This window comes from Glycine soja, chromosome 2 (assembly GCF_004193775.1).
Source record: "Glycine soja cultivar W05 chromosome 2, ASM419377v2, whole genome shotgun sequence".
In the NCBI taxonomy this organism is placed as follows: domain Eukaryota; kingdom Viridiplantae; phylum Streptophyta; class Magnoliopsida; order Fabales; family Fabaceae; genus Glycine; species Glycine soja.
This window is the reverse complement of record NC_041003.1, coordinates 9,453,980-9,470,794: the sequence shown is the minus strand read 5'-3', so window position 1 is coordinate 9,470,794 and position 16,815 is coordinate 9,453,980. Positions and strand designations below refer to the sequence as shown.

The 16,815-nt window shown below is 30.6% G+C and overlaps 2 protein-coding genes across 3 annotated transcripts; one reads left to right on the top strand and one right to left on the bottom strand.

The window, feature by feature from the left end:
• Positions 1-581: 581 nt before the first annotated feature.
• LOC114385969 (transcription factor bHLH30-like) lies at positions 582-4,906 on the bottom strand. 2 transcript variants are annotated; one of them, XM_028345993.1, is made up of 3 exons: positions 4,582-4,906; positions 3,631-4,297; positions 582-1,098 (listed from the first exon to the last, which is right to left on the bottom strand). In XM_028345993.1, the coding sequence occupies exons 2-3, from the start codon at positions 4,255-4,257 to the stop codon at positions 607-609; spliced, it is 1,119 nt and encodes a 372-aa protein (XP_028201794.1). In that variant the 5' UTR covers positions 4,258-4,297; positions 4,582-4,906; the 3' UTR covers positions 582-606. The 2 variants fall into 2 exon arrangements, with proteins under 2 accessions (XP_028201794.1, XP_028201800.1); XM_028345999.1 differs by lacking the exon at positions 4,582-4,906 and having other exon boundaries at positions 3,631-4,530.
• A 6,356-nt stretch (positions 4,907-11,262) lies between these two features.
• On the top strand, positions 11,263-16,712 carry LOC114385946 (probable lipid-A-disaccharide synthase, mitochondrial). The gene is made up of 8 exons (XM_028345976.1): positions 11,263-11,893; positions 13,304-13,403; positions 14,044-14,149; positions 14,239-14,462; positions 14,789-14,867; positions 15,176-15,414; positions 15,817-16,043; positions 16,165-16,712. Exons 1-8 carry the CDS (start codon positions 11,619-11,621, stop codon positions 16,358-16,360), a joined length of 1,446 nt encoding a protein of 481 aa, XP_028201777.1. The 5' UTR covers positions 11,263-11,618; the 3' UTR covers positions 16,361-16,712.
• The last annotated feature ends 103 nt before the right edge of the window (positions 16,713-16,815 follow it).

The window sequence follows — 16,815 nt, the reverse complement described above, 5'->3', positions numbered from 1 at the left end:
CTACTCTCTCAAATCTGAATACATCAGAGAGAGTGAAGAGAACAAAACAAACAAACAAAAATAATTACACAAACAAGAAGAAAACTTCAAAACAAAACAAGACATATCCCCTTGCAGTTGTTGCAGCATATATATATGCTTGAATTTAATGCAGATGGCATTTTCTCAACTCACAGAGAACAATCAATGCCTCATTTCCATGTTGGGATTTAATATAAGGTTTCTCTTTTCACGAAAAAGATCCTTCTGATCCTTTCCCTAACCAACTCTATTTCTCTCTCTCTTCGGATTCAGCACAAGCAAACAAGTACATGTACAAAAACCACATTATACCATTACCTCATTGCCTCATGATGAACAAAATACATTATAGTAATAGTAGTAAATAATGACAATTTTCTTTTTTCAACACACCAAAAACCAAACCCAAACCTATTTTTTTAAAATAAAAAAAAACTAATGTAAAGCAAATTAAAGATAATTAAGTAAGACAATCATGATAATATATATATATATATATATATATATATATATATATATATATATATATATATATATATATATATATGCGCGCGCTTTAATTAGAGAAAATATACTGTTATTAATTCATAAAGAGCTTTGTTCAAGGATATTGATTTTATTATTAGTAGTAGTAGTCCTTTGGCGCTTAACATTCCCAGAAGCTGATTCATCCCCACCACCACTCTTCTCCATCACTGCCTTAAGTGCTTCTTGTATTGAGCTAATACAATATTGTTGTTGCATGCTTTGTTCTCCATTGTTGGTGTTCGAATTTTCTTCTTCATCACCGGTTATGACTAACACGTTCTTCACACGTCCACCGAGTGAAGTGATTTCGGCCCTAAGGGTTCTTAGTCTCAATGCTTTTAGCGTCTTGATTAGGTCAGGTAAGAGATCTGACCTATCTTCGCAGCACAGTGAGGCTTTGATCACGAACTTTCCGTCTTCGTCGATTGCGTCCACCGTTAACTCGTCTGATTCGGTGGGCACTGTACTCATTTCTACTATGAGTGAGGTTTGGCGCTTCAGCTCCTTCACTTGCTGAATCACTTCTGCTAATAATGAAGCTTTATCTGTCTATAAAAACAAGTTCAAAGTTGTCAAATTAAGTACCTTAATTTTTCAAGAAAAGTGGTTAATTTAATTAATAACAATAAATATATCTTAAATTTATAATTTTTTTTAAATTATTATTATTATTATTAATATTTTTCTTTTGTTGATATATAACATTTTTCTTTTAACAAAATATATTTTTTAGTGTAAAAATAATTAATATAAGATACATTTTAGATTGAGTTATATAAAAAACAATAAATATATTTTATTTTAAAGTTGAATCTTATAAATAGGAATAGGAAGGAAGAGAGTATAAAAAATCAAATTAATCATACAAGCAACGACATACTTATATTTCCTGGCTAAATTATGAAATAACGACTCTAGCTAACACACTAATGCATTAAGTCTAGTTCTTTATTTGACTACGTATGATTTCATGAGTTCCAAATTAATTGTTGTAAAAATTATAGTACTATTAAGAAGTGTGCTGTTTATATACAAGGAAAAAAAAAGCTTCAGACACACTCATTAACATATTTTAATCAAATACATTCTTAACATATGATACGTAATTAAAAGTATTACTAGCTGTATTTTAAGAGTACTGAGTAATGTATCTAAAAAAACAAGAGTACCGAGTAATGAATGAATGAAATATATAAAAGATTAAAACATATGTATAATATCTTAAGAAATACTAAAAATGTATTTTCTAATATTTTCTTTCAATATATTTTTTTATTGGTTAAAATTTATTTAAAACTATAAAATTATAAATAAAATTTATTAAATAAAAAATTAAATCTATATAATTTTATAATTTTCATCAATTTTAACTAGCTGTAGTGTTAGAAAGATTGGATGCTATATAGCATTTCTCTAATTTCTTAGATATTAGTATATTATTTTTTAATTAAAATTGACATTTCTTCTCAATAATCCATATAATAAAAACTTACATTAAAAATCAAAACGCAATATCAAGGTCGAACTATTAAAATTACCTAAGGAATTACTTATATTTCATTTTGGTAAATGATTTTTTTAAAATCATAGTTAAAATATGATTATGATAAAGTACATTGGTAACATTTTTTATATATTTTTTAATTTTATAATCAATATTTTAAAGACACTTATTAATTATTAATTATTACTTATTAGCATTACCATTATCTCATGATTAATAACAAAGGTTGGAAATTGTGCATTGTGTGAAAAGAGATTGACGGGGTTGTGGGGAAGTTTGAGGTATATATAGGGTAGGGCTATAGCTTGATAATTATGGAATAATGTAAGTAGGGGGGGGGGTATTTTGAACGGTGGAAGTGGCATGCAGCATGTGTAGATAGATAGAGAGATGAAATGAGATGAGATAGGTATATAGAATAGTGCGTGGGTGCATGTGTGTGACTGACTGAAAAGGGTGCTAGTTTGTCTCTCGGGCTTTATTTTCTTTCTTTTTCATTATCGAGTTGAGTTTGACTGATCAATATTATCCGGCAAGAAATTTCCACGTTTAGCTTTTCAACTGCTCCTTGGTTCCTCTTTATCGCATCGACAAGCGACGTTAACGCTAATACTACCTTTCTTTCATCTTTAATCACTTTTTCTACTAATTAATAACCTCCTGGGAACTACCACACATATATACATAGACAGTCAAACAAAACAGAAAAAGTATACATATAAAACTACACAATTGCAATGCTTAAATTAGGAAATGCTAGCAATTAACACATTTTTTTTCTAACATGTCTTTTGTTATTGATTAAAACTAAAATTTATTAAAAAAAAATTGGTATAAATCATGTTTGCCTTGTTTTTAATAAATCATGTTTCATAATTTCGCCTTTTTTCAATATTATATAGTATTAGAATGAGTATCTTGGAACATTTTGCTATATATCTTCTCCTTTAAACAACAAAAACTGTCAAAGCCAGCATAAAGGAATTGCATGCACCCATTTTCTAAACAAGATTTTGCTTAGTTTACGTTACACCAGACCAAAGTAATTAATGTGTAGAATCTTGGCAACAGTTACAAGCATTCTCTTAATTCAAAAATCCCAACCAAGAAAACGCAAAATAAAAGTGTGTACCCCGTTGAGCAATGAGTATGCTCCTATTATACCAATGTACAGTACACTCACACGACACATGTGGTGTGTGCAGGCTAGGCGTGATCTTATACGAGGTTTTGTCAATTTTTATTGTCTTTTTTTCTCGGTTAGACATGCATGACATGCTTAATTAATCACAAAATCATAATAATATTTGAAATCTCGGGTTTGGATAGAAATAAGTGCATGTTTATACAGAAACAAACTAAGCATGCACTAATTAACAGTCTTATGGATGCAATCCAGAAGGATCTTACACTTAATCAATCTATATTTTCATGTATAATAGTAGGTTTAATGATTTTTTAATAATTATCTTAAAAACTATGTTAAAAGTAATTTCTGATATTGACTGAGAGTATATCTTTTTTTACATGAAAAGTGTATATAAAATAATTAAAACTCATTATTAATATAAACTTACTTTGGTAGTGTTAGGAAGCAAACTGCGAAGCTTGGCAAGATGGTTGTTGATTCTCTCTCTGCGTCTTCTTTCAGCTTCACTGTGACTCTTGGAAGCAGCAAGAGCCTTAGCCTCCATGATTTCTTGAGCAGTCATCCTTCCCAGCTCGGCTTGGAGTCCAAAGGGTGCTGCTGAACCGGGTTGAACCATGGGTCCAAGGGTGTCAGATATGATCCTCAAATGGTGGTGATCATGATGAGAAGAGGGACCCTCGTATGCAAAATGGAGAGAAGGGACAACCCTTCTGCTGCTGAAGAAGCTTGCATAGGGTGAAGGTGTTGTTGTGGGAGGAGGGACAAGAAATGATGATGCTTGCTCATGAAGATGAACCGGGTTTGTGTTGTTGTAGTGAACCGGGTTGGGATTGAAGGAGGGAACTGGAGGAATGGACCATGGTTGTTGTTGTAAGATTGAAGAGACTACTTCAGGTGGGAACATTAGCCCTTTTGAACCACCACCACCACCAAAGATGTCACTGTTTTGTTGCATCTGTTGTTGAAGAAGAAGGTGTTCTTTGTAGCTTTGAATGTTGTTGTTGATGATTGGTGGAGAGGAACACTGGCCATGATCTTCTAATTCCTTTTTCATCTCCCTCTATATTCTGTGTGATGTTTTGTGAGAACTGTGGCTGTGTAAAATTAATAACAATTCCAAAGCTTTATATGTGATGGAGAAAAAAGAGAAGGAAATTTTTTTGAGGGTTCAAATGTCAGAAAGGTGAGGGTATTTTCTGTTTTGTCTGATATTGACTCTATAAGGAAAAAGGAGCTAGAGTTGAGAAAGGGAAAAGGGTATCGAGAAGAATACTTCATATGTTCAATTTGTTTACATTTGCACAAGGAATAAAAATGAAACCTGCATTGAAAAGGAGAAAAAAGAGGAAACTAATTAAAATATAAAAAAGACACAAACCTTATTGATTCCTTTTGATCCAAGGGATGAGTACTGATGATTGTGGTCTCTTCTAGTTCGGTCTTGTAATTCTATTTCATGTGTTGAAGGATCAATTAGTTACTTTCTCTTGTGGGGGTGGGGTGGTGAAAGAAAAAGGCCAAAGGGTATTTTGTTTTGAACTTTAATTCTCTTTCTCTCTCTCAAATCTCTTTCACTTGGTAGGTGTTTATATTTCTGCCACGAGTGTGTGGCAATGACCCCTTGCATTCAATAGAGCCTTCCTTTTCCTTTATGCTTTGTTGGTGTCTTTTTGGACTTATTTTTGGTGTTTGTTTGCTCTCTCTTCTTCTCTCTCTCTCTGCACTCTTGCAGCCTTCACCCTCTAAAATATATAGAGCCTGTTTGAGTACTGGTAGTCCCCTTTCCTTTCTTCTTACGGCATTAACTTTATCTTATATCATTCCATGTAGCTTTCAGGGGTGTCTGTGGAGTGGCATCTTTTTAAACACAGCATAAAATATTAGCAGTATAATGCTATAATGCTTTATGAGAGGTATCTTATAGAGTTAAAAAATTAGAAGAAAAAAAAAATTTATTGAAAAAATTATAAGAAAATATAAAAAATAATAGAAATTATAATTTTATATATTTCAATAAAAAAAAAAGTTATCTTTTTAGTTATTTAACTAATGTCTTAAGCATAATTGTTAACATATGTTATGTTTTATAATCATATATACTAAAATCCATAGTATTTTTTAACTATTGTATTAGTATTTTTGTCAAAATAATGATAAATTGTTATCAAAAACATTGAATGCTGATAAAGTAAATATTTCTTTACCCGATTTATTTCATATCATGAGTGAAATAAAATTCTGATCATGAACCACTTACTCATGCGGACCGTTGGTAGTAAAATCTATATTATAATCTCACAAAGTAACACTAATTTTTGGTTGCTTCTGATTGGTTCAAATATACTAGCTGTGAGGGAAAGAGAGAGAGATGTGGATGGGAAACACAAACATGAACAGAGTGAGCACAACACAGATTGTCGACCGACCAAGGACCAAAAAGGCTGAATAGTTATCATCATGATAAAAAAGCTTAGCTTAACCTTTTCTTTCTTTTTCCATTTTTTTTAAAATTTCCAGTTACTAGTTCAGTTTTATATATAGTTAATGTTTTAGTTTTTGCATGTATTTTTTATGTTAGTTTCATTAAGAGAAATGTTAATTAATATCCTTAGGATATTAGTTAAAAAAACTGAAAAAAATTAAAATATGTAAATCTATGTTGTGCATAATTTTTTATTATATTATTTTATTTTCACGATAATGATTTTCTTTTTTTAATTTCTTAATCGGAATACTAGTTAAAATAAACTTTCACTAATTCATTTTCCTTCTTTTGGGGGTCATTTTTAGGCTTTGCACTTTCCCTATTGGCGTTTCCTTTTAGTATTTCATTCTTCGGTCAAGCCCCCACGTTCTTCCATACTCTTTGCTAGTAGTATGTGACTATGTCCACGCCACACTTTCTGCTTCCCCAAGACCATGTAATCATTGTGTCTTGGAACACACACTCCACCCCCTTCTTCCCTCTCTTCTCTCTCCTTCCTTCTCCTAAACAAAGTGTCTTGGTTTCAGTTGAAACTATAGGTGTGTAGTTGTATACTACTACTATATGTTTATGCATATTTATATTCTTGGTTCTCATTACCCTATCCTTTTGAGGGGTATATAGGAAACTTTTGCATATACACGATCTATATTTTTCTAGTAGTGGAGTGCAGGTGGTCCACGAGTAAAGGACAACACAGGAACAACAAATAAAGTAGTAGTATATAGCTAATGCTTGAAATATTTGGTTTTTTACCTTTTGATGTGGAAATTTGCAATATGAGAGACAAAGAGAGTAGTGGATCAGCATTACCGCCTTCATTTTACGTTGGCATGGATAACCTATGTCATAGTTGTTAAACTTTAGAATAAACTTATATATTCTTACAAGTTTACGAGTCTACTTGATTTATGCGAGTTAAAACAAAAATAAATCTATTTTTTAACAAACTCGAAATAAACTGAATAATTTCATAATAGACTCATATAAATTTGTAATAGTCTACAAATTCCCTCACATCTGTCTTCAACAATATTAATAACTCAAACTAAAGATTAATCTAAATTGAGTTTAGCATCGGTGTTTTGGCTTACCATTATATAATTATAGCAAGTCATCATTTTGCACATAAAGTAAGATGAAATTATTCGTATTAGTTTGACTCACGTTCTTGACCCTTCAATTTTCTCAATTTGATAATCATCAACTTGCAAACCATTTACCGAAATGTATCTTCTATAGTAATTTTTTCATTCCCAATAAAACGAACAAAGAAATCGTTATTTTAAATATATCGAAAATGGACACATACTTTTCTACATTTGTAGTTATGTGCAAAAACCAAAAAGTAAATGTCGGATATATCAAATCTTGTCTCGAAAAAAAAAAGATATATATCAAATCTGATGCAAAATGCATATTCTCTTAGAATAAACATTAAATACATGGCTTTAATTTCTTGGCAACTTCCTGTCTCCGTATTTTAATTTATCCGTGTTTACCGCAATGACGTTGATGACTCAGAGTTGTGAGCTATATAGTAAGGACAACAAATTAATATGGATTTATTATAATTATATAATGACAATTTTATTTTATTTATTAGAAAGAGCCAAAAGATAATCTTAAATTCTGATGAAAAGAATATTTAAAAGAAAATGTCACTTTGGGATGGTTGGTAAGATATTGTCCACTAAAATGTTAGAATTTGAAAAGGCCGCACAACACAATGAAATAATAGATGCTTCCAATTACTTTTGACAAGTTTGACAAGTGGCACAGTTTTTGAAGCTCCTCTCTATCTACTATCTAGCAGAACTTTTTTTCTGGTTATTATTGAAAATTAATCGAAAAATTATCTGAAAATAAAAAAAATTAATTAAAAGTTTAAAGTTAATAATTAAAAGTTGAAAAACTAATTTATTGAATCATAAGTGATTGAATTGAAAAGTATAAAATAACTAAAAAATCAATAAAATTATTTATTTAATAATGTAAGAAAAAAATTTAATAAATATATTAAGAATAAAAAAAATAAAAAATAATATTTAAAAAATACTAATTTAAGTAATATTTCAAAAATACTAAAATTATTAAAAATTATTTATTAAACAATCAAATAAATTTTTTAACTAATAAAAAATTAAAAATTAATTATAAAATGTGTTAATATAATCTTTTGTTTATGTCTCTGGAGCTTCACACCTCCTCATCTCCTCATACTCAATTACTCACTGTTGCCTTATGTTTTACCAGTAGCTGTTGTTTGCTGCTCCCTGGTTGGTCCAAAAGAGGTTCACATAGTATGGTTTTGGTTTCCTATCTTTTTACATGGTAAAAAAAGGAAAGCAGAGTAATTTATTAGCCCTGGCTTAGAAGGCAAGTCTTATAGCTCTTCACCTGCAAAGTCTGCAAGCTAATTACACAGTTCCCATAAGTCATCAAAAGTAAAAGTAAAACGTAAATCATTAAAGCCTAGACACGTACGTTTCCCTATTCAACATTATAGAGATGGAAAAGAGAATTTATTTCATTGGATAAATATTTATTTTCCGTCTTCAATGTACAACAAATTTATTTCTAAAAATAAATATTCAAATTTTTATTCTCAAAACTAAAAAAAATATGACAAATTCATTCGTCCGTTAGCTTACATGACACATTTTAAGATGAATTTGTGAACATTTTACACATTGAGGGACGAAAATAATTATTTATCCAAAATATAATTTAATCTTCATTTTTTCTCTTTTTTAATCATTACAAGCATAACATTATAATAAATACTTAAAAAATAGAAAAACAAACATGAGTTATAACAAACATAATAATAAATATAATATTGATTAATAAGTATAATTCATTCGTCAGTTAACTTTTAATGAAAGAGCTTGCATGACACATTTCAAGATAAATTTGTGAACATTCTACACATTTAGGAACAAAAATGATTATTTATCCAAAATATAATTTAATCTTCATTTTTTCTCTTTTTTAATCGTTATAAGCATAACATTATAATAAACACTTAAAAAATAAAAAAAATAAATATGAGTTAGAACAAACATAATAATAAACATAATATTGATTAATAAGTATAATTTATTTGTGACTTTTGAAATTTCTATTATGACAATATTTGGTAGTGACAAAATGAGTCTTATTTTTTTGTAAGAATTAACTTAATGGTTATGCATATTTGTTTAAGTCTCATATTTTGGATAAAATATTGTTACATTAAAATTTTTGGAGTAATAAATAAATTATACTTATTAATCAATATTATGATTATTATTATGTTTTGTTCTAACTTATGTTTATTTTCTAATTTTTTAAGTGCATATTGTAATGTTATGCTTGCAACAATTTTAAAAAAAAAATGAACATTAAATTATATTTTGGATAAATAGTCATCTTTGTTCCTGAATATGTAGAGTGCTGACAGATTTTTCCTTGAATATGCCACATAAACTCTTTCATCAACGGTAATAGATAGAAATTAACGGATAAATAGATTTGTTACACTTTTTTTTTTTACTTTTGAAAACTAAAATTTTAATTTTCATCTTTTAAGAACAAATTTATTAGCGCTCTACACATTCAGAGATAAAAATAATTATTTATCCTATCTCATCTTACTCTTATTTTGAAGAATAGGCAAGGATATATTCTAATTGATCAATCTAGTTTATGTGTATTTGGGTTACATATGACAAACAACATAAAGGAGCTTATTTTTATGTTAACAGCTTTGTACAACCACTTGAAAGTACTTTTTTATGTTTCTTTTTAATTGTCGTTTTTCTTTAAAAGTATTTTTATTTATTTGTATTTATAAAATTTAAGATAATACTAATTATTTTTATCAATTATCTTTTTACTTCTCACTTAATTTTTAATTAATTTACACATTTATATAACTAATATACATTTATTGTAGAGTAGAAATAAAAATAGTACAATAAAATTAGGAAACTTCAACATTATTTTATGAAAAATAATAAAATTATTATATTTCTTGATTTGCATCTTTCGTTGTTGTTTATCTCTGTTTTTAGAGTTAAGCAACCATGCTTAACTTGTTTTAGCATTGGAGCAATTGAATTAATGTTACTTATTTTAGTAGAGTTGTTTATTTAAGCAATGCAACTTAACAATTTCTTAACAATAAAAATTTATTTGTTCATTAAATAATTCTAATTAGATCCATTTATGTAACTCATCATGTTGAAAAAAGAATAGTAAATATTTTAAGTGTATTGTGAAATGTCTAGTACCCACCAAAAACTCACTTAAGCAATTCAACTTTATCTGCATTCAAAAGATTTTTTCTAATAGAGTTTCGATCAAAAGGTTTTTCTAATAGAGTTTTGATTTGAAAATGGCTAAAAAAGTAGGCTACTAATATTAGGACTAATGTGGCTGAAATTAAAAAAAAAATTAGTATACAATTTTTTATTATAAATTAATTGAAGTGAAAGATTTTTTTAATTTTTTTATAAAAATACTCGTAAAATTTTTGTGTGTCAAATGTCAAAGGTTAAAATGACAATATATATATATATATAGAGAGAATCATTTGAGAATAAAAATAATTAATTTTAATCGTTAGATTAAAATAAAAGATAAAAATTAAAATATTTTAAATTAAATTAAATTTTTTTATTTAAACATAAAATATTTAAAAGATTTGCTAAAGAGGAAATCAATATATTTTAAAGATTTAATGTCATTTATCGACTTTTTAAATTTATGTCAAGGTAATCATTATAACCATCATCACCATGATTATCGTTATGTCCACCGTCGTCAACACCAACATAATCTCCGCCCTTACCGGTGATGGTAGTGGTGATAACGATGAAAATCATGTTGGTGGCGATAACCATGATCATGAAGGCAATTACAATGGTGATGGTGGTGGAAGTAACGATGACAACCATCATGACGATGGTGACAATTAAAGGTGTTTGTGATGGTAGTCATGGTAGTTGTGGCAAAAATAATCATGACAATTACGGTGATAGATTTGAGATATTTTATGATGACATAAATTAAATATTTAAAATATTTGATTTCTTGTTTGATAAATCTTGTAGAAAGTTCATCGTAAAATAATATATAATATTATAAAATTTGAAAAAACACATAGTGAAATTCGTAGCCAACCTCACCCCTCACTTCCATGCACCTCCAAATTAAAAAATAAGTAATTACTTCTTTGAAGTGGTAATAAAAAAAACTAAAATTATAAATAATTTTATTAATTCAGTTTTTTTATAAAAGTTACGATTTCAAAAAGTGGTAAAATAAAAAAAATTACACTAAAATCGTAAATAATTTTATAACTTCCGTTACAAAAATAAAAAATAAAAATTAAAACGGATGTTACGACTTCAATCTTAAAAAACTTAAAAGTCTTGGTATCACTTATCATAAATAATTCAAAAACAATCCATTTAAAAAAAAATGAAAAAAAAATACCCATTTGGGTAAAAAAAAAAAAAAAAAGCCTTCGGAAGCAACATCTACATTCACTAGTGACTTAGACAAGAAACGCTAAGAAAAAAAAAAAGAGCAAATCTATTTTGTAACACTCCCAAAAATAAGTTATTTTCCCCTAAACACAAAAACACAAGCCTCATCCGCCCCCTTCTTTCTCTTCGTCCAGAACCCGTCTCCCCTTCCAGGAGAAGGTCAGCCCCCAACCTCCCTCCGTCTAACAACTTCACGGCGGCCCAACCCTCCTCCGCCGAACCCCTCCACGGCGGCCCAACCTCAGTATAACCCATTTTCTCCTATTGTATTTTAAATATCAGAATTACTTTAAGCCTTTGGGTCCTGGAAACTGCGGCGCCATCATCAAACGAACGACACAGCGTTTGCCTTGTTCGTTGGCGCAGCAGGGCAAGCTTACCCTGCGCATTGTTATGCTCTCAAAGTGGATCCCTCCAATTTCGTTGGGAGCAAAATCTTTACTGAGAAGGAAATGCAACCTAAACCCAAACCCGAACATCCCGAGAGTGCAATGGTTCTCAGTTTCATCGTCGAAAGCAGCTCCGATGATAGAGATGGCTGCAAGAGATGGGGAACTGAGGGTCTTCCTTGTTGCCGGTGAGGTTTCTGGAGATTCCATCGCTTCTCGCCTCATGGCTTCGCTTAAGATTCTCTCTCCTTTACCTATTCGCTTCGCTGGTGTTGGAGGGTAAGTTAACTTTCTTTTTTTTTCAAGTTTTCTTAAAAAGAAAAAAAAAAGAATTAAATATATTTTTTATTTCTGGAATTTAACATTTTTTTATTTGCTTATCTGTATTTTTTTAGTCATGATAATTAGCTTTAGATAATATTGTTTAAAATTATGTTTTTTTTTTTATATTTTAAAGACAAAAAATAAAATAAATATATTTTACAAAGGTTAAAATTAAAAATAAATTTGTAAGAACAAAAACAACTTTAAATTGTTTTAGGCTGAGTGAAGAGAAAAGGAGAGAGAAAAATGTAGAGAAAAGGAGAGAGAAAAATGTAGAGAAAGGGATATGATATTATTGAATCTGAAAGTTAGTTATAGAGTTAGTTACAAGAAAGTATTTATTCAAACTAAGTACAAAACAGAATTAACAAATAGGAGGGAAAATCTGTTAATAGACTAACAGCCTGATATGAGTGAGGGGCTGTTAGCAAAAACTAACGGCCCTTGCAAACTGTTTTCACAAGTTATTCTAACATATGCTCTAATAAATTGCATTCTAGGAAACAAAAATATATTTAAGAAAAAAAAAAGACACACACAAACACGCTAAAATACACTTATAGTCTCATCTTATCCTGTTTGTTTCAGTTTCGTATCTTAAGTTTATGTTTTAAAGGTTTCTACTTTGATTTTGTTATACCAAGTTAGTCCTTTGGTCAGTTTATAACACTAACTAAGTTGGTCAACTTAGAGATGTTAGGTCATATGAATAGGTGGCAAAAAAGGCTACATGGCCCAATGTGGGCAGACCCGAAGCGGGTTACAGGCTATAATGTGCCAGATTCAATTCGGGCCTAAATAATGAAACCTAAGCCCTGATTTTGTGAGCTTTTAATGGGTTTTTACGGGCTTAACCTGCATTGGGCCATGACGAGTTGGGCTAAAAAGCCTACATTTAATTTGGGCTAAAAAATTGAAGCCCAAGCTCTATGTTTCATTGGGCGGATTCGGGCCGGCCTGGTTAGCCTGACCCATTTTACCTCCTCTTATTGAGTACTTGTCATTTCAGTCAAAATTAATACTAATAGTGCAAAATAACTAATCGAATGACTATTTTAGTCTAATAGAGACATTGTAGTGAAGTAATGAACTAATATATTGTGATATAGTTGATAAATGATTTTGTCCCTTAAGCTTATGGTCGAAAGATTGATCACTAGAATTGTGTGTATAGATAACACCCGAGAGAGGTCAACTTTCTTAATTGGATCTCAGTAATTCGAAGAATTAGTCATTAACATTCAACCAGGAATCCTGGCTTCACAAAAGAAAAAGATGAGATATCAAAATTGTTTTTTTGCCAAAAATATATCTCTAAGGAAAGTTTAATTCCTAGATATAAGTTTGATACTTTATCTATTTCAGGGTTAAGATGACAAGTGAAGGATTGCAGTCTTTGTTTCCCATTGAGGATATTTCTGTAATGGGACTTTGGGAGCTATTGCCACATTTGTATAGAATCAGAGTGAGTGCTTGGATTTGTGTTATGTAATCATGTTCCGCTTCGTGTATAATAATTAATTTGATTTCTAAACCGAGAACAGTAGCTATGATTTTTCAAGTTGTTTTCCACTGAATGTGCCTTCAGAATTTATTCGATATGTTAAAACTGAAATCTTGAATATAGAATATGGTACTACTGTTACCTGAAAAGAATGGTTACATGCACGGATAGAAAATAGGACACTGCACAGCTATAATGCATTAATACTAGTGTAACATAAAATAATTTAAAATCAACATCAGAAGAGAGAATAGGGTTATTTAAACCAAATACAATACATTGTGGATATAGTGAAAAATTACTGTGATATTTCCATTTATATAGCTATACAAGTTTAGAAATCAAGAGAAAAAGTGTTAAATGCAGATAGGAGCATTCAAAGTGTCTGTGAAATGTGTTTCTAAAAAGATATATTTTCGACATGGATACTACTACACTACATATAGCTATAATGGAAAATGTCTTTTGTTCCTTGATTCATTGCTAATTTTATTTCTGAAGGGATATCTGTTGATTTTTACCATATTTTGAATTACATTTGAAGCTTATGTACCTGAAATTTTATCAGTTACACATGTGAATTCCATGTTTTAATTTTCAGGTGAAACTGAATGAAACTGTCAAAGCTGCTGCTCTATTTGAACCTCATGTTGTATTAACTATTGATTCTAAGGGCTTTTCATTTCGGTTCTTGAAACAGCTTAGAGGTACTACTACTAATCTCCTTGCTGGAATAAATTCTGCCTGTGTGGTTTGAGAGTTATGCTGTATGCAAATGGGGGAATGCCTTTTGCAGCTAGATATAGACAAAAGAAGTTGCATTCGCCAGCACACTTTCACTATGTAGCTCCATCATTCTGGGCATGGAAAGGAGGTGAAACGAGACTCAGAGGACTAGCGGAATTTGTGGATCATTTATTGTGCATACTTCCAAATGAGGACAAAATCTGTAGATTAAATGGATTGTGTGCAACATTTGTTGGGCATCCAGTCCTGGAAGATGTTCTGGAATTGAATTTGGTATGAGCTTGGAATATCTGATAACGTTCTTGTTAGCTTTATTGTAAACCTTGTACGTGCTTATTAGTCATTTTATGGATTGTTTTCTTTTATTCTTTTATCTTATACAATAGTAAGCCAATTTTTGTTGTCCTCTTGGAGTTTTAGTCCTTCCATATTTAAACATGATCCTTTCCAATCATTAAAAAACTTATAAAAGTAGTTCTCAGTCTCTCTTTTATATCTTTATCTGTAACAAAAACTTTTCCTTCTTTGTTGTTATTATATTTTACTTGGTCCAAATTTCATGATCTCCTTTTCCTAAATTTGGCAAGCTATATTTTCAGAGAAACAATTCCTCGATTCATGAATGGAAGGCTGAAGGAAATGGTGAAGACTTCCGAATTAAGCATGCAGTGCCAGCAGGTACACTTCTAATCAATGAAGTTCCTGAACTTCACATACCTATCTGTACGAAAAGTTTACTAATTTATTGTTTCTGGCACTGAATGTATGAGCTCATGCTTACCATTTCCTCAGTTTAATGATTTTGCTCTTTCTTTCGGTCTGGATATTTGGTTTAGCATAATGTCCCAAAATCTAGACTTTGAAGCAGAAGTTAGAGTTTAAAAATAAAAACTGACATGAAAACTGTTTTTTTACATAGTTTGTACTATTTTGTTAACATTGAAGTTATAATTTTCTTTTTGTCACTTTAATTTTAACTTTAAAAGGAGCCACTATCATTAGCTTGCTTCCTGGAAGCAGAATGCAAGAAGTCAGTCGGATGCTTCCGATCTTTTCAAACACAGTGGAACTGATGAAAGACATGGTTCCACAGTTGATGACAATCATTCATGTTGCACCTAATGAGCATGTGGAAAATTTCATAGCTGATGCTGTTCACAGATGGCCTGTGCCAGTTGTATTGATATCAGGTGGAACAACACAACTGAGATATGATGCTTTTAGTGTAAGCCCCTTTCTTCCTCAAGTCTGCCATTTACAAAACAAATACTGTTTTACTCATTTTTGCCAAAACATGTAGCATTAGTAGAAAATTGGTTAAATACTTCTGATATAGACATCCTGTTATGACAATTGTTCTTATTATGGTCCATTGTAGAATGTTTGTTTATAGACTCTTGGTTACTCAATATATAGTGTGACCAGTTATTATAGAATTATACTTGAATCTAAACTTGCAATGACATTATAACTGTTGGTTTTCCAAAATGGTTTTGCCAGTGGTTCTGTCTGTCCAAATATTTTACTAGATTGTGAGTTTGGCCATTTCCTTCTGCTTCCTAGTCCCCTATATACTGCATGAAGGCTACACTTTGTGCCTTGTTAATTTAAATTAACTGCTTTGTAGGCAAGTAGAGCTGCGTTATGCACATCTGGGACAGTTGCTGTGGAGCTGCAGCTTGCACGATTACCCTGTGTTGTGGCATATCGTGCCCATATTTTGACAGAATGGTATATTTGGTACAAAGCGAAGATACAGTATATATCACTTACCAATATTCTTTTGGACAAAGCCATTATTCCTGAAGCACTCTTTCAATCTTGCAAACCACTTAACTTAGCCTTGTTGCTCAAGTAAGGCTGAAATTCAAATTATTTCGTCTGTATTACTAATTTGAGAAAGCTGAGAATTTATCAGTTATAGCCAGTATTTTTGTTGGAATGTTTGACACCTGTTTTTGGCTCTATACTACAGAGATTTATTACATGATGATGGTTGTGGAGAAGAACAAATAATTGCAGCCCAAAAGATTCTCAAGCTTCTATGGCCTTCAGAGAGAATAAAGCTCAACCTTCTACAACAAAATTTGAAAACTTGTGCTGATTACACTCCAAGTGCAGTTGCAGCATTGACTATATTAAACCATGGGAAGCCAATGACTAGTATCTAAGGACATATCTTTCTGCAAGGGCTCTGGGATTGGATTTTTTCACTGCAAAGTTTGAAGGTTTGAAGCTGGAGGATATTTTCATTTCATATGTAACTGAGAAAAAAATAGCTTTCAAAAGTGTAGAATCAAGTTATTGATAAACATGGAGATGGAAAAGCATTGCTCCATGTTTTGTTTCAGCTAACTCAAAAATTCCCGACCTTGCATTTTTTCTTCTATTGCAGCTTGTTTGTCTGCATTGATTTACTGGTGTATAATATTCTTTATGAATGATGATGATTATGATCATGATCTGCAGCAGCATGGTTTGATGGCCTCTGATGAAAATACCACCATTTGCTATTCTTGTTTTGGTTTGTTTGCGTCCAGTTCTTGCAATGGCAATAGCAGCAACTCAAGCAAGTCAACTATTCAGGAAATGCAACTAATAGACAAGTACATAATTTTTATTAATG

Bases quoted from the DNA above. Each gene is read 5' to 3' on its own strand.
- LOC114385969 (XM_028345993.1), bottom strand. From the start codon at position 4,257: ATGAAAAAGGAATTAGAAGATCATGGCCAGTGTTCCTCTCCACCAATC. The intron at 1,099-3,630 runs GTAAGTTTATAT...TTGTTTTTATAG, and splicing joins TGCTTCCTAACACTACCAAA to ACAGATAAAGCTTCATTATT.
- LOC114385946 (XM_028345976.1), top strand. From the start codon at position 11,619: ATGCTCTCAAAGTGGATCCCTCCAATTTCGTTGGGAGCAAAATCTTTA. The intron at 14,150-14,238 runs GTACTACTACTA...TGCCTTTTGCAG, and splicing joins GTTCTTGAAACAGCTTAGAG to CTAGATATAGACAAAAGAAG. The intron at 14,868-15,175 runs GTACACTTCTAA...TAACTTTAAAAG, and splicing joins TAAGCATGCAGTGCCAGCAG to GAGCCACTATCATTAGCTTG.